The 20,509-nt window shown below is 53.1% G+C and overlaps 2 protein-coding genes across 8 annotated transcripts; one reads left to right on the plus strand and one right to left on the minus strand.

The window, feature by feature from the left end:
• Positions 1–89: 89 nt before the first annotated feature.
• LOC131575074 (ubiquitin carboxyl-terminal hydrolase CYLD-like) lies at positions 90–12,959 on the plus strand. 3 transcript variants are annotated; one of them, XR_009276687.1, is made up of 16 exons: positions 90–985; positions 2,721–3,255; positions 3,338–3,622; positions 3,812–3,881; positions 4,525–4,745; positions 5,272–5,425; positions 5,765–5,903; positions 6,516–6,626; positions 7,045–7,136; positions 7,876–7,942; positions 8,950–9,082; positions 9,309–9,417; positions 9,567–9,685; positions 10,296–10,515; positions 11,241–11,849; positions 12,421–12,959. XR_009276687.1 is itself a non-coding variant. In XM_058830035.1 (15 exons), the coding sequence occupies exons 1-15, from the start codon at positions 687–689 to the stop codon at positions 11,423–11,425; spliced, it is 2,739 nt and encodes a 912-aa protein (XP_058686018.1). In that variant the 5' UTR covers positions 90–686; the 3' UTR covers positions 11,426–12,959. The 3 variants fall into 3 exon arrangements, 2 of the variants coding, with proteins under 2 accessions (XP_058686018.1, XP_058686019.1); XM_058830035.1 differs by having other exon boundaries at positions 11,241–12,959; XM_058830036.1 differs by having other exon boundaries at positions 953–985; positions 2,789–3,255; positions 11,241–12,959.
• Positions 12,960–13,196: 237 nt separating this feature from the next.
• Positions 13,197–19,691, minus strand: NAPRT (nicotinate phosphoribosyltransferase). Of its 5 annotated transcripts, XR_009276691.1 has the most exons (15): positions 19,479–19,691; positions 18,520–18,647; positions 17,887–17,969; positions 17,290–17,420; positions 17,097–17,212; positions 16,300–16,493; positions 15,996–16,136; positions 15,760–15,844; positions 15,581–15,661; positions 14,613–14,715; positions 14,378–14,535; positions 14,085–14,192; positions 13,855–13,967; positions 13,397–13,444; positions 13,216–13,362 (listed from the first exon to the last, which is right to left on the minus strand). XR_009276691.1 is itself a non-coding variant. In XM_058830069.1 (13 exons), the coding sequence occupies exons 1-13, from the start codon at positions 19,663–19,665 to the stop codon at positions 13,908–13,910; spliced, it is 1,530 nt and encodes a 509-aa protein (XP_058686052.1). In that variant the 5' UTR covers positions 19,666–19,691; the 3' UTR covers positions 13,197–13,907. The 5 variants fall into 5 exon arrangements, 2 of the variants coding, with proteins under 2 accessions (XP_058686052.1, XP_058686050.1); XR_009276690.1 differs by having other exon boundaries at positions 13,197–13,444; XR_009276689.1 differs by having other exon boundaries at positions 13,397–13,967.
• Positions 19,692–20,509: the final 818 nt, after the last annotated feature.

Raw genomic sequence — 20,509 nt, forward strand, 5'->3', positions numbered from 1 at the left:
AATGTCCCCAGGGTGGGTGATGTCCCCCAGGAGGTGGCTTGGTAGTCCCAGACCCAGTGTGTCACCCTTGTCCCAGCAGCAGTGGGGACACTTGGGGGGGTGTTGTGGTAGGCAGGGCCACTCAGGAAAGGGACATAGGACACAGGGGTGTGGGGACAAAGGGCTCTGGGGACATGAGGCCATGGGGACACCAGGCATGGGGACACACAGCTGTGGGGTTGCAGGACCACAGAGCCATGGGGACACATGGCACAGTGACACAGGGACACACAGAGGTCCATAGGGACATGGGTCCATGGGACACACACTTGGATCCATAAGCACACATGGATCCATAGAGACGTGGGGGGACACACACAGACAGATCCATAGGGATTTGGGTCCATGGAAATACACACATGGATCTGTAAGGACACAGGGACATGGGTCCATGAAAACACATGTGAATCCGTTGGGATTTAGGTCCTTTAGGACACACACAAATCCATGGAGACATGAGTCTGTGGAAACACATGTGAATCCATTCGAATTTGGGAGCATTTGGATACACAAGAGTCTAGAGTTATTTGGGTCCATGGGAACATGGATCTGTAAGGACACAGGGACATGGGTCCGTGGAAACACACGTGAATCCAATCCAATTGGAGACCATTTGGATACACACGAGTCTATAGGGATTTGGGTCCATGGGAACACACACTCCAGTATCCGTAGGGCTTTGGGATCATGGAAACACACGCGAATCCACAGGGATTTGGGTCTATGGGAACACCCCCGCCCGCCTTCCCTCACGCAATTCCCGCCTTCCCCCAAGGCCGGCCGATAGGGGGCGTGGCCTGCTATTGAGCCACGCCCCTCCCCTCATTATGGCCCCGCCCCCTCACTATCATTGGGTGCCCTCCTCCCACCGCCGCTCCCTATTGGCTGGCGGGTCGCGTGCGCTCCCGGACGCGGAAGTGCCGGGGCCGGAGCGGCGGCGGAGACGGTGAGGGGAGGGGGGAGGGGTCGAGCCCAAACCCCGCTCAGAGCCCTGGGAACAGGGATTTATTCCCAGATATCGGAGGAAATCGGGAATATTCTGCCTTAAATAGCCGAGTTACATTTTGGTTTTGATGAGGGCAAGGGTTTATTGTTGTGTTTCTGTGAGGAGAGTGGTTTATTTTGGAGTTTTGGTGAGAAAATTAGTTTATTCTTGTTTGTTTTCGTGAGAAAAAAATTATTCTTAGGGTTTGGCGAATAAAATTGTTTATTCTCTGGGGTTTATGGTGAGAAAAAGGGTCTGTTCCGGGGTTTTGATGAGGAAAAGGAATTACTTTTGGTTTTTTTTGAAAATGAGGAACATGATTTATTTGTAGTTTTTGATGAAGGAAATAGTTTCTTTTTGCGTTTCTCATGAGGAAAAAAAAGTTTATTTTTGGCTTTTGAGGAAGAAAATGGTTTATTTGTGGGTTTTTGATGAGGAAAATTACTTATTCTTGGAGGATTTTGATGAGGAAAATGGTTTATTATTGGGGTTTGATGAATAAAATAGTTTATTCTTGCTTTTTGATCAGGAAAATTGTTTATTCTTGCAGGGTGTGTGATAAAAAGTGGGGTTTCTTTGCTTTTTATGAGGAAAATGGTTTATTTCTGTGGTTTTGATGAGAGAAGTGGTTTATTCTAGAGCTTTCATGAGGAAAATAGGTTTGATGGGGAAAAATTATTCTTGGTTATTTTTATGAGAAAAACAGTTTATTCTTAGGGTTTTGATTAATTAAATAGTTTATTCTTGGAAATTTCATCAGAAAAAAAAACCAATTTATTTTGGGCTTTTAGTGAGGAAAAGGGTTTATTTTAAAGATATTTTCATTTTATTCAGCCTTTCTTTATGTTGAAACAAAAATGTTGGATCCTGGTTTCCTGTGGAATCATCAAAGAAGAGATGGGAAGGGGTAAAAAGTGGAATTTAATGGCTGGATTTTAACTACTACTGGAATTTAACTGGAGTTCTACCAGTTGAATTAAACTACAAGAATTTTCAGAATCTAACTAAAAAGATAAGCAGGAAATTATATTTCTACATCCAAATACTTGGATTTCTTTTAATATAAATTATATAATAAATAACTAAATATTTGCTAGGAAAGCTGGAGATCTTTAGTACCTCAGGGGGTGATTTGCATATGTTTTGAATATTCATGAGCTGTAGCAACACTGAGGAGCTGCAGTGCCAGAGCAGGAATCCCTTTCCCAAGGATTTTAAGAGGCAGGATTGATCCTTTGCCTCGCTCCCGTGAGTAATGAGAGAAAACCTGGAATTTAATGAGGCTGGACTGTGTTAGAACAGGTTGGACAAGCTGGAGCAGCCTCTCCATCCCTGGAATTATTCCAGGTGTGGTTGGATGGAGCTTGGAGCAACCTGGGATAGGGAAAGGTGTCCCTGCCTGTGGAATGAGATGATTTTTAAAGGTTCCTCCCAACCCAAACCATTCCATGTTTCTTTTGGTGCAACCTCATCCTGGGAGGGTTTAGTGAAGAAGGCAGAGCTGGACTTTTCCCATGGAAACACAGTGAAGGAGCAGGGATGAGCAGGAATGTGGAAAACCAGGTTAGATGCAATTTTGAATCACCACGAGGGTGATTAGACACCTGAAATAAAGGGAGCAGGGAAGCTCTGGGAGATGTTCAAACTCAGCCAGGCAAGGCTCTGACCACAGGGTTTGATCCAAAACCTCTTCCAGCCCTGGATACTTCGGGAATTCTGCGCCAACACTCTCAAATCTCCATTGCCATAACTCTCCCAACCCAGGGGAATCTGCCATGTCCAACCTCCCACCTCCGGCAGCAGACGGGAATTGCTTCTACATCCTGACGGAGGACTGTGCCTATGGAAGCAAATACTTCCAAGCTGGCAACTTGTGCTTCTGCAGCGAGAGGAGCTACCTGCGGAATTTTTCTGAGGATGGGCCCCCGGCTTGCTTCCTGAAGGTCATCATGCTGGATAACAGCTCCACGGTCACCATCAACCTGGAAATCCTGCAGCCCGTGCGCCAGGAAGCTGCCGGATTCCTCCTGGCCATCGGGAGCCACAGCGAGCGCTTGGATTTTTTCCTGGAGAGGCTGAGCCTGGAAGGAGCTCTCCAAGCCGTGCCAGGTCAAAACGTGGTGGTGGAGGTGGAGCGGGAATTTTTCCCGGGAGTCGTGCGCTACATCGGGAGCATCTACAAGCCCAGCTTGGCTGTGCTGTCTCCGGTGTTTTTCGGGGTGGAATTGCAGGTAAGGGGGGTCCAAAGCAGCGAATTCCTCATTTTTTCCATAAGATTTCTGTGTGTGACATCCTTTCCTGGTGTGTTTTCAGGGAGAGGGGGAAAACAGAGGGAGAAGCGATGGATCCTATCACGGCATAGAGTACTTCAAGTGCAAAAGGAACTGCGGGGTCTTCCTGCCCTTCAGCAAAATCCAGTTTATTCCCACATCAGGGAATGATTATGGGAAGCAGAAGCCAGGAAAGCAGGACACGGAGGAGGTGGTTCCCGTGAAAGTGGGAGATGCTGTCAGCTTCTACGTGGATGAGACCCCCACCAAAGGAATTGCCATGGCAGTTTACAGGGAAGGGAGCCAGTGGTTCGTGAAGGTTTGCCCGGTAAGAGCAGCTTTTCCATGAGATTTTTAGGGATTTAAAAGAAAAAAAAATCACATTATGGTTGGATGTGAAAGAGAAGTAGAAGGAATATCCAAAAGGGATTTGAGGTTCTGTGCAAACTTTACAGGTTTGTTTAAAAAAATCCTTCATATTCCAGTGTTTAGCTGATGGATTTTTCACTCCTTTCAGGAGGAAGAAGGAACAACTGACATTTTCAGGGAAATCCCCATGGATTCTGTTGTGAAGGAGAGCTTGCAAAGTAGGTGATCTTTGGATGTCTCTCTCCCGATCCCATTCTGGGGGAATTTGGAATTCGTTCCTTCTCTGCAGGGTACTGAGGAGCTGAAATTCCAATAAAAGCTACAGGTTGTTGTAATGGACTGGGATTTATGGAAAAGTTTCAAGTTCCATGCAAAGCTAAAGCTGAATCCCATTTATCAGGGAAGAGAGTCTGATGGTAGCAGAGAATTTCCTCAGAGAAGGGGCACCACTGGTTGAAAAAATCTTTAATTCAGCTATAAAAGATGGAGCAGGAGCTCCATTCCTGGGTGGGAAAGGCTCAGGTGTCAGCAGCAATGTTGGGAATTGTTGGCCAAGAGAAGGAATTAGTAGAAAAATTAGGAAATAACCCCCCTGTTGCCATTCCAGTAGTCTGGGAAGGGCTGGATTAGCTCCAGGGCCAGCAAGAGGTTGGAATGTGAAGCTTTGAGCAGGGAAACAAGGAGCAGGATCATTCCCTCTCATCCTGTCAGACCAGCTTGGACACACTGGGAATTATACCTTGTGTCCCTGGTGCTCAGCTTCCTGCTTGTGTGTGTAGCCTGGAATTCCCAAAATAGACCTGGAATTAGATCCAGAGGATCTAACTCCCACCTCTCCTGATGTTTTGTGTTGCCCATCAGGTTTTTTCCCAACGTTTGACTCTGACGTGGGCTTTGGAAAACCAAACCAAATGAAACGAGAGATAAGTGAGAGCAGCAAGGAGGGGGAAGGTGGAAATTCCCCCCTGGAAGTGAATTCCATGGTCCAGATTACCTTGGACAAAGGGAATCAAGTTTCAGGAATCATCCGCTGGTTGGGCTACCTGCCCCAAATCAAGGACAAAATGGCTGGAGTTGAACTGGTGAGGCTGGAAAGCTGGGAAAGAACCTGGGAGTGCTGGTAGCAGTGGCTGAATATGGAGGGTGGAATTTTGGGATCCCCAGGTGCAGGATATTGAGGGGCTGGAATGGAGCTGGGAAGGCTCTGGAGCACCAGGAGCAGCTGGGAGGGCTCATCCTGGAGAAAAGGAGGCTCAGGGAGAACATTCTGGATCCCTACAGTTCCCCAATGGGAGGGTGGGGCCAGGTGGGAGCTGGACTCTGCTCTCTGGGAATGAGAGACAGAACAAGAGGAAACAACCTCCAACTGCTCCAGTGGGCGTTTAGGTTGGATATTGGGAAAATTCCTTTATGGATGGGGTTGTCTAGCCCTAGCACAGCTGCCCAGGGCAGGGGTGAGATCCCCATCCCTGTGGATGTGGCACTTGGGGACGCACTTTAGTAGTGTCCTCAGCAGCGTTGCGTAGCCAGACTCGCTCTCAGATCTCTTTTCCAACCATAATTCCATAAATCCCGCTCTCAGGCTCATCTCTGGTGCTGTTTTTCCAGGATGAAGACAAGGGGGTCACAGCTGGGGAGTGGCTGGGCAAGTCCTACTTCCACTGCGCCCCAAAACGCGGCCTCTTTGTGAGGCTGAATTCCTGCCAGCCTGATGTGCGCTTCCAGAGCTTTCCCAACTCCGACCTCTCTCTCAGGGATTACAGTGAGTCCTCTGGGGAGCAGGAAAATGTGATGGGAGAAGGATGTGGGAAAACTCCGTGGGCAGCATTTCTTCCCTTTCTTCGAGTGTTGTTTTTTGGTGTTTATCTCACATCACATCTTTGGCTGGATTAACAGCGGGACTCCATCTTAGATGTCTTTTCCAACCTAAATGATTCCTCAGGGAATATCCCACAAGTCTGAAAGACTGTGATGTATGAAAAGCTGGATTGAGAAGCCACCTTAGGTCTCAGAGTTGTAGACTCACCTCAGACTTTTGAGGCATCAAGGAAGGGCAGAGTTGACCCAGATGAGAAGGTGAAGGCAATTCCTTTTCTTGTAGGAGGACAAGAAGCTCTTCCAGAGGGTCCTGAGAGTTTTCCTCCCCTCAGGAATGAGGCAGCAGTCCGTGTTCTCCAAGGACGGATGAAGGGCATCCAAGGCCATTGTAATTCCTGCTACATGGATGCAGCTCTCTTCAGGTAAAGACCTGCTTGGGTGGTGCAGGCTCCTTAAGCGAATGGCTTTTTAACTGAGCAAAGCTCCAAACTGCAGCATATCCCCGGATTTCTGAGTTGGCTGGAAGTTTACCTGGTGGAGAGCAGGATGTAACTGTGTGGAGATGTAACCTCCAGGCTGCTTTTTGATCTCCTTCCCAAATCCAGCAGGTTTTTCAGCCCTGAAGACTCCCTGTACCCCTGTGTCTGTCATTCAGGGTGCTGATAGCTTGCACTTTTCCAGATTTGGACTGTGCTGACTGTCTCTGGAAGTTCTGACTGGAATCATTCCAAAGAACCCACCCAGGAGGTCCCAGCTTCCCTGCTTGGAGAGGAAAAGACTCAGTGGTGCCCTTCCCTGAGCAGTTTTGGCTGCAAAGTAGGAATTTCCTTCTCCCTGAGCTGTTCCCTTGCTTTCTCCCAGTGTTCATTGTTCCAGATGTGCCTCACTGTGCAGATGTGCTTCCCTCACCTCCCTGTAATTCCATGCATGGATTATTGGGCATCAAAGCCATTGACTGTCACCAGCCATCACATTTTGGTTCCAGCTGTTGCTTCCAAGCCCTCAAACTCAAACCCATCCCACTCTTCCCACAGCCTCTTCTCCTGTACCTCTGTGCTGGACTCCATGCTCTTCATGCCTTTCCCACTGTGTGACAGGAATGTCCAGGGAATTCTGCGGGATGAGATTGTCAATCCCCTCCGAAGGTGAGTGTAGGGAATGCTGGAAGTTGTCCCATTTACCTTCATTCCTTCCCTGCTGCCCTAAAGGTGGTGCCTGGCCCTGAGGGAAACCTGGCAGCCACATCCAAAGGTGTTCAGGACAAGGAGGAATGGTTTTAAACTGACAGAGCATGGATTGAGATGGGATACAGGGAAGGAATTTTCTGTGTGAGGGTGGTGACAGGGTGGAATGGAATTCCCAGAGAAGCTGAGGCTTCATCCTGGAATCCAGGCCCCATCCCTGGAAGCGTCCCAGGCCAGGTTGGGCTGGGCTTGGAGCAGCCTTGTCTCATTGGTGGCATCGCTGCCCATGGCAGGGGATTGAACAGGATGAAGTTTAAGATCCCTTCCAAGCCCAGCATTTCCATGATTTTCCTCACATGCAGCTGGTTGTTGTTCCCAGGACTGGTTTTGTCAGGGCCAGCAGCGTGATGCACCTCCGAGAGCAGCTCACGGACAAGGGCCAGTGCTCCAGTTTTACCAACGCTGAGAAAGGTAAGGAGCTCCCTGGGGCCTTTCCCCAGCTGCTTCCCTGTGTTTTGTCTCATCCAGGCACCAGCTGGCAACTTCCCTGGGTGCTTCTCCCAGGAATGTGCTTTAATTAGGTGCTGATGTTAACTGATGTAAAAATTCACTTGTAAAATTCTTCTAGCTTTTAAATCTCACTGTACCCTCAGAGGCCCTTCCAGTGCCTAAAGGGACTCCAGGAGAGCTGGAGAGGGACTTGGGACAAGGGATGGAGGGACAGAACACGGGGAATGGCTTCCCACTGCCAGAGGGCAGGGGCAGGTGGGATACTGGGAAGGAATTCTTCCTTGTGAGGGTGGTGAGGGGCTGGAATGGAATTCCCAGAGAAGCTGTGGCTGCTCCATCCCTGGAATTGCCCAAGTCCATGTTGGATGAGGCTTGGAGCAACCTGGGATAGGTGGAAGGTGTCCCTGCTCATGGCAACAGCTGTAATTCCATGATCTTGAAGATCTTTTCCCACCCAAATTCCATCCTGGAATGCCATGGAAGTGCAGTCTCTGAAGGCTGCTTGGCATTTTCCATGTTCCCTTTGGGATTTGTGCCTTAACCAAGTGCTCTCAGCCTTTACCCCCACTTGTCCCCTAAGCTGAAAATGAAGTTCCAGGTCCCTGGAATGCTGGCTCATGTTTATCTGGCAGCTCTTGGATGCAGTGGGACACAGCAGTTCCTGGTGTGGTCTGATCCCTCCTTTCCTCTCACTTTCCAGATCCTGAGGAATTCCTCAATCTCATAATGCAGCAGATCCTGGGAATTGAGCCACTATTGAAACTCCAGTAAGTTTCCACAGCTGAGGGATACAATTCCCAAGGCCAGGCTCATTAATTTTCCACCACAGAATCCCGGGGTGGGGGGGGTGTCAGTTGTCCCTTTCCACCAAAGTTTTTTGGAATCACAGCTCTGAGTTTTGCGCAGCTCTTTCCGCTTTCCCTTAGGAACAGACTCTGATCCTGCTTGTTGTGATCTTCCCATCCGGGCAAAGACACTTCTCAGCTTTCCCTGGAGGGTGCTGCCTTCAGAAAATCAGGATAAAAACCTTGTGCCATCCTCAGGGAGAGCCAGAAGGGGGTTTGAGAAAGGTGATGTCCGACTTTAGTGCAGATCCAGCAGTATCCGACAGCCTTTGGATGAATTTGGGATGTGTCCAGGCTGCCAGGCTGGCTCAGCTCCCGCAGCCTCTCAAAACAGGCAGCCCATGGATGCAGTCCCAGTTTTTTGGGGACTCTACAAAGAGGATGAGAGGCTGGAGGAAGCCAAAAATAACTGTGCTGTTTGTGAGCACAGAAAGGGAATTGTTGGATTTCTGTGCTCCTTTGTGGAGCCGTCGCTCGAGCCGTGGATCGTGGAGTGCTGGGAAAGGCCGAGCACAAAGAGGACTCTGTGCTGCAGCTCCCCTGCACAGGGTCATCCCAAGGAAATCCTTTCCCTGCTTTCTTTAGGGATTGTGGGAGATCTGCACACAGCTCACCTTGAGTTTGGCTTTTTTGTCCTTCATCGAAGCATCCGTTTGACAATTTAAATACTAAATTATATTTTAGATTTATATTGAGGGGAAATGGAATTTTGCTTATAGGATGTGCTGCTCCAAAGGGATTATGAGGCCAAAATTCCTACTTACCTTCTGCTCCCCTGGCATAATTTGGTATTTTTGGGTGGAAATACTGCTTTGTGTTGCACCAAACCACCCTCGGTGCCTTGAGCCCAGGAGCTCTCCCAGGACAAACCTTGGAAAACTCCAATTTTTGTGCTACCACATCCCCAGTCCCATGAGCTCTCCTTGCAGGTCAGGAGGCCAGAAGGAGCAGGAATGCTACTGCTACCAGATATTTATGGATAAACAGGAAGATTTGGTAGTTCCTGATGTGCAGCAGTTGGTGGAACGCTCATTCCTGTCCTCAGATCTGAAGCTGGTGGAGGTGAGTCCAGTTTCCTTCTGCTTTCCTGCTTTTCTTGCTTCTCAAAATACCTGTGAGGCCTTGGATGTTTTATATCCAACTCTGAATCCAAGCACGACTTAGGAAAATTCCTCTGCTTTCCCTGTTTCCTTTTTGTTCTGTGAATAATGACAGCAAATTTAGAGAAAAATCTCTGGGATTTGGCTTCTGTGGCAGGGTGACTCCCTTTTTTTTTTTTTTTCCCCAGATCCCATCTTGCTTCATTATCCAAATGCCACGTTTTGGGAAGGAATATAAAATGTTCAGCAAAATCATCCCTTCCTTGGAGTTGGATATAACAGATCTGCTGCTGGACAGTGAGTGATGGACAGTGGGCTGTGAGCAACCAGCTCTGGGCTCTCTGAGCTGGGATTCTTCTTCCTCGAGTCCCAGTTTTGGCAGGACAAGCTGGATTTTTGGTGGGATCTGGAGGAGACACTCCCTCTGAGCTCCATTTCCCTGGCAGGTCCCAGGGAATGCTGCCTGTGTGGAGATGTTGCCACTCTGGAATGCTCGGAGTGTTTCAAGGACAAAGTGTTCGCAGCCAGGGGCCTGAAGCAGTTCTGCAGCTCCTGCTCCAAACAGGTATTCCATGGCTATTCCCAAAATCCACCTTGGAAGCTGTCAGCGGGATGAACCCTCCCAAAATCCTCACATTTCCCTGGCTGTCCCTGCAGCTGTTCAGCTTGGGCATGGAGCAGCCCTTTCCTGAGGGTCATTCCCACCAGGAGCCAGAGGTTGTGAACCCTCTGCTTACACAGAGCCTAAATAATAATGGAATCATAGGAAAACTTGGATGGAACAGGACCTTGAAGCTCATTCCAGTTCCACCCCCTGGATGCTGCTCACTATCCCAGGTTGCTCCAGGATCTGTCCTACCTGGCCTTGGACAATTCCAGGGATAGGACAGTCACAGCTTCCCTGGACAACCTGTTCCATAAATAAGGTGTAATCCTGCAGGAGCTGAGTGCTTATCACTCCCTGCTGCCTCTCCATGAGCATTCCCACAGTTCCTGCCTCTTGGAGAGTGACACGCTCCCATTTCAGCCTCCTGCTGCCAGGCTGTTCCCACAACTCCCAGGCAAGCAGGGAGCACAGGAATCAAATCAGCAGGGAATAAACCGGGAATCTCTGTCCCCTCTTCCTGGCAAGCCAGGGCCAGTTCTGCCAATGCCACCCTGTCCCCTCTCCTCAGGTTCACTCCCATCGCTGCCGCAAAGCGCACAAGCCCAGGAGGCTGCACATTCCAGAGGAATTCCAGAGCTGGAGCGCCCGGGGCTGCCAGCAGGTCCCACGGGAGAAGCTGGAGCTGTTTGCAGTGCTCTGCATCGAGACCAGTCACTACGTGTCCTTCGTGAAATACGGCCCCGGGAACCAGCACTGGATGTTCTTCGACAGCATGGCCGACCGGCACGGTGAGGGAGCGGGAATGGGATGTGGGAATGGGATGTGGGAAGCTGCCAGGGGCTGCTCAGTCCATCTTTTCCTGTCAAGTTCCCCTGCTTAAGCTTTCTCTGGATCTGGCTTTCCATTAATTAGATTCCAGAGGGGCCAAGCAGGTGGGAGTTTTTCCAGGTGCTTCCAGCTTCTGGTTGTGGTCAAACAAGGGATTTGGGATCCTACCCCAGCTGACTCAGCTTGAGGGCAGAGATTGCTCTCCTGTCCTTCCCCACTGTGCTTTTATCACAGAATCATGGAATGGTTTGGGTTGGAAGAGACCTTAAAACTCATCCAGTTCCAGCCCCTGCCATGGACACCTTCCATTATCCCAGGTTGCTTCAAGCCCCATCCAAGCTGGCCTTGGACACTTCCAGGGATGGGGCAGCCACAGCTCTTCTGGCAATTCTGTTCCAGCTCCTTACCACCCTCACAAGGAAGAATTCCTTCCCAATATCCCAGCTATCCCCATCCTCTGGCAATGGGAAGCTCAATATCTTTTCCAAAATCCTTCTCCAGCTCTCCTGGAGCCCCTTTACGTTGAATGGTCTCCCCTCATCCAGCCTCTTCCAGTGCTTTTGGCCTCTACCTCTCCCAGCTAAGGCTCTGCATGACTCTTGAGTGTGCTGGGATCTGCTAGAGCTGTAGGAACTCATCCCTTTGGGATCTGGTTTGGGATTTTGCTCCTCCTTTTCCACCTTAGGTAGCGAAAACGGCTTCAACATTCCCACGGTGACGCTGTGCCCGGAAGTTGCCAAATACCTGGACTTGCCCCTGGCTGTGCTGGCCCTGGAGCAGCCTCGGGACATGGATGGGGTGGTCAAACGCCTCTTTTGTGATGCCTACATGTACCTGTACCAGAGCAGGAAAATGGCACTTTACAAGTGACACCACCCTGGGCCAAAGTCACAGAGCAACGTCAGGAATGGGAGCTTGGATCATCCCAGAAGGTGGAAGCAGCCGAGACTGGATGCTCTGAGCTGCCTCTTCTCACTTCTCTTGTTGGAATTATCCAAGTCAGGCTGGGTTTGTTAAATCCTGGCTTTATCCAGTGGTAGTTGGTCCTTGGGCACAGCTGGACTGGGACTTACTGGTGCTCAAATTCATTCCCATTCACCACATTCCACAATTCTCCCTCTCCGGGTACTCTGCTGCTGGAGCGTCCCCACATCCTTGTTTCCCTGCCATCCCTTCCCTCCAAAGCTGGGGAGCAGCAGGAATCAAAACCCAAGGAATTACCCACAGGTTTACCAGGAAACCACAACCTTTTCTAAAACATCCTCACCTGGATTTGTGGAGCAAGGAAAATGAGGTCAGAATCGATTTTCCTCACCTGTGTCCCTCAATTCCCTGCACTTTCCTTTTCCAGCACTTACTGGCACTTTTACCCACCATGCCTTATATCCAATCATGGATATCCTGAGCTGAAGCTATCCTTTAAAAATAGATATTTTTTCAGGAACAAAACTGGAAGGAGGATGGGAATTGAGCAACATGAGCAACATCTGGGCTCCTGCTGCTTCCTCTTTTTTGGCAAAATCTGCACAGGATTCAGTGTTCCAACCTCACTTTTAGCACTTTCTGTCCCATCTTTGCACCCACTTCCAAGTTCTGGAGTCAAATACCAGAATTCCAAGGGCAAAAATGGAAAAAAAATGAGCACTCTGGGATTTTCTGCAGGAAGGTTTAGGGTTTGGGTGGAACTTGTTTTCCTTAAGTTAAATAAATTTGTAAACTTGGGGGCTCTCTGCTGTAAAGTGGGAAGTTGTACTGAAGTCACTGGGATGCCCAAATTCCACAAAAAAACTCAAGGAAAGCATCCAGGAGTTCCAGATGTGCAGGTTTAACTCCATTCCTGCTCTTTTTCCCTGTCCTTAATGCAGAGTGGAGTAATTTTAGCAAAGCCTGGAGCTTTCCATTGGTCATGGTGGCTTGGGATGTTTGGTTTGGGATCTTTCTGGCATTCCAGGTGTTGCCAGCAGGTCCTGGACGGATTCTTTCTCACTGCTCAACTCTGATATGTCACACCTGGAATACTGGGTCCAGTTTGGAGCTCCCCAGTACAAGAGAGTCAAAATCCAAGGAAGAACCACAGAGATGATGAAGGGACTGGAGCATCTCCTACGAGGAGAGGCTGAGGGAGCTGGAATTGCCCAGCCTGGAGAAGAAAAGGCTCAGGAAATCTCCTCAGTATCCATAAACAGCGGAGGAGAAAATGCGAAGACACCCAGGAGCTTCTCTGCCCACCAAAATGGTTCCTTAACATCAGGAATTGCATCTTATCCATGAGGATGACAAATGCTGGCACAGGTCACTCTCCTTAATTCCTCCTCTCCCAAAAACTCAGGAAAATCTCTACTCAGGTACAATGGACTCCTTATCTTTGGTGCTTTGCTTAAAAAAGAATCTAATTTATAACAAACTGATCCTGTATTTCCTGGAGTTTTTTTCCTTTCTTAAAATGGGATACAATGCTGTTGGAATTCCCAGAAATCCGGGATCATCAAGCCATGCTTCATTAAGCTCTTAATTGTTTTCTTCTCTGTAATTTCTGCCAAGATCCAAACCATGGAGAGGAGGGCGGACAGAAAAGCTACAGGTTTGATCCCTGGGGATTTCCCTCTCACCTTCCCATCCCCAATGGAGCTCCAAAGGGTTTTTCACTGGAATTAGGGTCAGAGCCATGGTGAGAAAAGGCCTTTATTTTAAATTTTTTGCTTAGTCTGAAGCTCAGTGTGGGTTAGAGCCACATTTCCTGTGGGAACAGGGGTTAGAGAGTGCAGGTGGCAGCCTGGAGCTGGGATCAACCTGGAGCTGGGATCAACCTGGAGCTGGGATCAACCTGGAGCCGGGATCAACCTGGAGCTGGCCTCCACATCCCAGGGAATTCGGCCAGAATGGAAAGAGCTGGAATGTTGCCACAGAGATGAAGCTTAGAATTGCCGAAGAGTGTCTGCCCTGGGTATCCCGTGGGCATCCCGTGTCACCCTTTTGTGTCACGCCCAGTCTTTGTCCTAGTGCCACCAAGGAGCTTCAGGATGGAGAGGCACCACAGAGGGCACAGGGCTGGCAGGGCCACCAAGGAAGGCACAGGAGTGGCAGGGCCACCAAGATAAGGCACAAGGCTGGCAGGGCCACCAAGCTGGGCACAGGACTGTCATTTCCAGGGGATGCAGGGACAGCTGTGCCTTCCCCATCCCTGTGTTCTCAGCTTCCCTACTGGGACCCCAGGGCACTCTCGCAGTTCCTGCAGGTTCCTCAGGTTAGCACCAGGCAGCAGAAAGGTCTAAATTAGCTGTTAATTTCTAACGAGGCACCTGGGCTTCCCAAAAAAGCGCAGAGCAGGAGCTGGGGATGAGCAGGGACCCCCTCAGTGGCTGCCCTGACGCAGCTCCAGGAAGAGCCGGTGCAGCCGTTCCGTCACAGCCACCTGGGAAGGGGAACAGCAGCAGTCAGGGAGCAGCTCCGTGGTGGCTTTGCTCAGGCCACCAAATCCAGTGGCATTCCCAGATGTGTGCCAGCAGGATGTGGGAAGTGCTGGACGTACCGGGTAGGACTGCGGCTCGTGGAGCCGGCGGTGAGCGGGGCTGAGCAGGTTGAGGGACACCTGGGCATGGGTCCTCACCTCGGGCAGGCTGGGCAGGGGCTCACACACCTGCAGGGATGGAGATCCATGTGGGAAGATCCACGTAGGAAGCCAGCAGCCAGCACCAATCCCAATGAGCCACCACATCCAGGTTGGCACTAGAGTTGTTGGCACATCTCAGAAGCCACCACCGCCCTTGATCCATCCCCCAGCGTGGAAGAGGAGACCTCCCAGGACATGGGACCACCCCTGACCTGGCCATCCCTGAAGTAGGTGCGAAGGAGGGGCTCCACGGTGGTGGGAATGACCTTGGTGGTTTCCCCAAGCTGCCCCAGGAGACGGATCCCCAGCTCCTGCCCCGCACTGGGCGATGGCTCCTCTTCCAGGGCCATGAGGTCCATGAAGGGGTGACCTGCCAGGAGGACAGCAGGGAGAGAGTTACGGAGCAGGAGATTCCCCCAGGACTCTGGGAAGGGTCTCCAGACTCACCAGCAGCGTCATAGAGCCGATACATCGTCTTCAACCCTGGGATCGTCATCTTCTCCTCATCCTCCGTCAGCTTCAGGCACGGGGAACCATTGACCTCCACCAGCTGTGGGAAAAGGGAAGGGAAGGGAAGCTGTGACCCCTCTGGGGAGGCCACTGATGCAAATCAGCTGAAAAAAAGACAATTAAAAAACCCTAAAACCACTCCAAAGCTGGGCATTCTGCCTCCTCCTGCCTGTGAAGAACTTGAGGCTTCTGGTGGGCAAAGAATTGGCCATGATCCAACACCAGCACCCAGAACTTCCTCATGTCCTGGGATGATCCCACAGCACGGGCAGCAGGAAAGGGAGGAATTTCGCCCCTCGGCTCCACTCAGGCGAGACCCCACCTGCAGAGCTGCTCCAGCCCTGGGGTCCAACATCAGGAGGATGTGGAACTGCTGGAGAAGGTCCAGAGGAGGCCATGGAGATGCTCCAAGGGCTGGAGCCCCTCTGCTCTGGAGCCAGGCTGGGAGAGCTGGGAATGTCCAGGCTGGAAAAGGCTCCATCGAGACCTCAGAGCCCCTTCCAGTGCCTAAAGGGTCTCCAGGAGACCTAGATACTTTGGCACAAGGGATGGAGTGAGAGGACACAGGTAATGGCTTCCCACTGCCAGAGGGCAGGGATAGATGGGACATTGGGAAGGAATTCTTCCCTGTGAGGATGGTGAAGTGCTGGAATGGAATTTCCAGAGTAGCTGTGGCTGCCCCTGGATCCCTGGAAGTGTCCAAGGCCAGACTGGATGGGGCTTGGAGCAGCCTGGGATAGTGGAAGGTGTCCCTGCCCATGGTGGTGGAGGACCTTCAAAAATCCCTTCCAAGGCAAATTCCCTTGTGACTCCAGTGGGGCTAGATGGCCATGGAGCAGGCGTGGATCACCTGGAAGTGGCTCAGCAAGGACTGAGATATTTGGGATTTAGGCTGCCACCTGTACCTTGTAGACACAGCCCAGCGATGGCTGCAGGGGACACGTCACCAGGTTGGTCCCGATGCCGATCATGTCGATCTCGCTCCCCTGAGGCCACAGAGAAGACAGAGACCATCAACATCCCACCCCTGCCAGAACCAGGGACAGCCCAGGTGACATCCCAGCCCTGCCAGAAGGTTCCTCACCTCCTTCCTGAACTCCTCCAGGCTCTGCTCACTGATGTCGTTGCTGACGGCGATGGGGATGGTTGCAAACCAGGGCACCTGGAAGCTGGAAGGAGCAGGATTTGGGAGGATCCATGGATCAGCCCACAGCACCCAGAGCCATGAGGGCTCCCAAATCCTGGCAGGATGAGGGGCTGGGTGCAGGTGAGGATGACTGGGATCAGTGACATCCATCCCAGGGCTAGCGTGGGACTCACTGAGCTCCACAGGCTCGGAACACTCCCCGGATTTCCTTGGATTGTTGGGCCAGGTCCCCGCTGTCCAGGCGCACTCCGATGGCCTGGTATCCCAGCTGGTGCAGTGCCAAGGCCACGGCACAGAAATTGGGCAAACCACTCCTGGCATGGGCAAGGAAAGCGTTAATGACAAGTGAGACACGGATCCAGGGTGGATCCAGCAGCATTTCCAAGCCCTGCGCCAGCCAGCATTCCTGCTCCAAGGCCACCAATGAGGGACACATCCATCCCCTGTGTCATGGTGGCAAAGTCCTGGCGTCCTCACCTCCTGACACAATAGGTGTCCAGCAATCCCTGGAAGTCACACGGGAAGGTGACAGCATAGGACACGAAGGCGGCCAGCTCGCCCTGGTTGGCCTTGCCGGGAGGAGTCTGGAGCAGGTCACAAACCCGCTGCAGCCAGGACACAGCCAGGCCTGCGAGATCCACGGGATCTCCTCCAGCCCGAGGCAGCAGCTCCTGCCAGGGGAACATGGGATTTGCACAGCCTGTGGCATTATCCAAGGTGCCAGGAGTGTGGGAACAGGTGGAGTGTTCCATTCCACATCCATCCCACTCTAATCCCTGTGTGCATCCCCATCTCATCCCACATCCCATTCCCCACCCCTATCCACATCCTCATTCCCATCTCCATCCCACCTAACCCCCATTCCCACCACATCCCTACCCCATCTCCATTCTATCTCCTCTCATCCCTAACTCCATACAAACCCCATCCCACTTCCCTCTGCCCATCCCTATCCCCATCCCAATCATGCCCATATCCCATCTCCATCCACATCCCATCCCCAACCCCATTCAATCCCCACCCCATCCAATCCCCAGCTCTATCCCATTCCCATCTCCATTCCTATCCCTCTACATCTCCACCCCCATGAGATCCCTATCTCACCCACATCCCGCCCTCACCTGCATTCCCATCCCTATCCTCATCCCACCCCCATCCAATATTCATCCCTGTTCCCATCCCCATTCCCATCCCATTCCCTTCCCATCCCATTCCCATTCCCATTCCCTTCCCCATTCCCATCCCATTCCCATCCCATCCCAGGCACCACTCACCCGTGGCTGCACCTCCTCCAGGCACCTGAAGGACATGATGAAGGAGTGGGCGATGGTGCCACGCACGGGAATTCCGTAGAGTTTTCCCGCCAGGATATTGCTGGTGCAGTCAAAGCCTGCGAGGAGGGACGGGGAGGACACCCAGGTGACGGCAGGGCCGCGGTGGCACTGGGTGCCGTGGGGTGGGACTCACCCCCAATGTAGGAATATTTGGATGCTGAGAGGGCTCCATCCGGCCCCTGCGCACGGCGGAGCCCCATCTCCATGAGCTTCATGTCCGGGCCGGCGAGGAGACGGAATCTGGCAGCGTTGGTGGCCACCAGGCTGGGGGACAAAGGGGACAGGTCACACAGAGCCAGCACAGCCACGGGGAAGGGGCTCCAGGACCCGCCCTGCTTGGATGAGGCAGGGACTTGGTGGACAGGGATGTGGTGGAGTTGACCAAGGGAATTTGGGGGACAGGGAGATCCTAAGGGTGACCTGTGGGGGACCAGGATATCTCTCAGGAGAACCTGGGGACAGGGAGACCCTTCAGGGGACCACAGGGTGGGCTGGACATGGAAAGCCCTCAGGAAAACTTGGGGGGACACTGGGATACCCTCCAGTAGTTAAATTCAACCAGAAGAATTTCCAGCAGTTAAATTCCAGTAGGGGACTTGTGGGGTCATGGTACCCCCAGGACTGGGGTTTCCCAACCTCACATTTCTCTCTGGGTTGGGGGGTGCTGCACTCCCTTCCCTGCCCCTCTCCATCTTCCAGAGGCTTTGGGATCATCTCCACCCCAAAATACCTGGCATAGTTGACCAGGCACAGCAAGGTTGTCTCCAGCAGCTGCACCACCAGGAGCGGCCCCTTCACCTGCAGGAACGGCACCTGCGGGAACAACGGTGACATCCCGGTCCCCCTGGAGCAGGGACGAACTGGGAAAGGCAGGAATGGGGGTCCAGGGGATCCCAGAGTCAAGGAAAAGGAAAGGCCTGGAGCTGGGAGAGGTGGGATGGTCAGGAAAGGGGTTGTAGGGGGATATTGGTGAAGGAAAAGGGGGTACAAGGGGATTCCAGTGCCAGAGAAGGGGTGCAGGGGGATTCTATTGCCCAGGAATGAGGGTCCAGATTGTCCCTGTGCCCAGGATAGGGGTTCCAGAGGTTCCCAGTGTGAAGGAAAAGGGGGTCACAGGGTGGGAACACCCAGGATGGCCAGGATGGGGGTTCAAGGGGTCCATGGTGTTGAGAAAGGGGGGAGGGGGTGTTGGGGAGTTGGGAAGGCAGGAACTGGGGTCCAGAGGCTCCCAGGGTCAGGGAAAAGGGAGGTGTTGGGAAAAGCAGGATTGGAGTTCCAGGGGATCTCAGGTTCAAGGAAAATGGGAGGTCTGGGAGCTGGGAGAGGTGGGATGGTCAGGAAAGAAGATGGAGGAGGGTCCCACCCTGGCAAAGACGACGGAGCCCTCAGGAATGGCAGTGACGGTCACCTCGGAGGCGTCCAGGGTGGCCAGGTAGTCAAAGAAGGCATCGTCTGTGGTGCTGGGCAGGACAGAGCGCAGGTACGCGACATCTGCAGGGACAGCGCGGTGACACCGGGGACGAGGGACACAGGGGGAGGTGCGGAGGGAACACCGAGCCCCCCATGGACAGGCGGGTGACAGCACAGAGCAAGACAGGGTGGCCCAAGTCCCCTCTGAGGGACATCTGTGGATCTCTGGAGGGTGTCCCAGTGTCACCCCACGTTTCCCTCAGGGCTCTGTGTCCACCCCTGCCCTGTGTCCCCTAAAGGGTCTCCCTGTCCCCCGAGTCCCTCTGAGAGATGTCCCTGCCCCTTTATGAGTTGTCCTGATCCCTTGCAGTCCCCCAGGGGGGTTCCCCTGTCCCTCTCCCTCACCACGGGTCCCCAGTCCCCCAGATGCCTCTGATAAACGTCTCTGTCCCCCTCAGGTCCTCTTGAGGGATTGCCCTGTTCTCCCCCTCTCCCTGGGGACTTCCCATCCCCAGATCACTCTCAGAGATGTCCCTGTCCCCCTTAAGTCTCCCTGAAACGTCCCCAGACACCCCTGGATTCTCTCCCATCCCTTACAAGTCTCCTTGAGTTGCTCCCCCATCCTCTCCCCTCGGGGGGAATTTCCCCCCTTCCCTCGCACCGCTCCCCACTGTCCCTTCCTCATCCTGTACCCTGTCCCCTGGAGTTGTTCCAAAGTCTCCCTGGGAAGGTTCCCTTCTTCTTCCTCTCCCGACAACGCTTCTCCCGTCCCTTCCTCATCTCCTCCGTCCCGCTCTGCCCCCTGGAATTGTTCCCCTGTCCCTCCAAGTCCCTCTGGGACCGTCCCCTCGCCCACCACTCCTCCCTACAACTCCGTCTCTCCCCTGCTTGTCCCCCGCTGTCGCCACGCACCGGCAGCGGAGAAGCGGAAGGCTCGGAGCCCCCGCAGACCCTCGGCCAGGCCGGCCCCGAGCGCGAAGGAGCCGCGGAAGGGCGGGCGGCGGAAGAAGAGCTCGGCGGCGGCCGGGGCGCGGTGTCGCCCGGCCCGCCAGTGCCCGTAGGCCATGGACACCTGGTACAGGTCCGCCAGCGGCGCCATGGCGGGGCGGCGACACGGGGACAGGGGAGGGGACACGGGGAGGGACGGGGGAGGAGCGGGGAAATAGGAGGGATACGGAAGCACGGGGTGGGGGAACGCGGGGATGGCGACACGGGGCAGCGGGGATGGCAGCACAAGGGGGACACGGGGATGGCAGCATAAAAGACGACACGGGACAGGGTTGGCGACACAGCTGGACACGCGGGGTGGCAGCGCACAGTGGACACGTGGCACAGGGATGGCGGCAGAGGGAGGATACAGGGACAGTGGGGACAACGGGGACAGGGCAGCAGGGATGGCAACACACGGGTGATACAGATGGTGACACAGGGAAGGGATGGCGACAGACGCAGGACAATGGGCACAGGGGATGGTAGCATGTGGAGAACGCTGGGCACAGGGATGGTGGCCCATGGGAGACAGGACACCGGGGATGGCAGCACACGCAGGGGACACAGGCATGGTGACATGACAGAAATGGGACACAGGGCACACGTGGCACCAGCTGTGCCAGCAGCTGGATCAGCAGGGACTCAGGATGGCAGCACAGGGGACTAAGTGGCACTGCCAGCACCGCTCATGGGACAGCCAGGACCCTGCAAGGGACACGTGTCACATACAGTGACAAAACACTGGCCCCACCAGGACAAGGGACAACATTGCAGCACAATCCCATGGAGCTTCTCGTGTTCCTCGTGGCCCCAAACCTTGGACTCTGGCACTGGGACAGACCTCGTGTTCCCAAAGTCAGGAATGTCACCAGGCCTGGTGCCAGGCCACATTCAGCTGAAGTGACCGAGGCAGGGAGTTGGTGGGAAAAGAGGGATGAAATCCATCCCAAAGC

Source organism: Poecile atricapillus, chromosome 2 (genome assembly GCF_030490865.1).
Source record: "Poecile atricapillus isolate bPoeAtr1 chromosome 2, bPoeAtr1.hap1, whole genome shotgun sequence".
In the NCBI taxonomy this organism is placed as follows: Eukaryota; Metazoa; Chordata; class Aves; order Passeriformes; family Paridae; genus Poecile; species Poecile atricapillus.

Bases quoted from the DNA above. Each gene is read 5' to 3' on its own strand.
- LOC131575074 (XM_058830035.1), top strand. From the start codon at position 687: ATGGGAACACACACTCCAGTATCCGTAGGGCTTTGGGATCATGGAAAC. The intron at 5,426-5,764 runs GTGAGTCCTCTG...CTTTTCTTGTAG, and splicing joins CCTCTCTCTCAGGGATTACA to GAGGACAAGAAGCTCTTCCA. The intron at 6,627-7,044 runs GTGAGTGTAGGG...TGTTGTTCCCAG, and splicing joins ATTGTCAATCCCCTCCGAAG to GACTGGTTTTGTCAGGGCCA.
- NAPRT (XM_058830067.1), bottom strand. From the start codon at position 19,665: ATGGCGCCGCTGGCGGACCTGTACCAGGTGTCCATGGCCTACGGGCAC. The intron at 17,421-17,886 runs GTATTTTGGGGT...TTTGTCCCCCAG, and splicing joins TGCCTGGTCAACTATGCCAG to CCTGGTGGCCACCAACGCTG. The intron at 17,213-17,289 runs GTGAGTCCCACC...CCCTCCTCGCAG, and splicing joins CAAATATTCCTACATTGGGG to GCTTTGACTGCACCAGCAAT.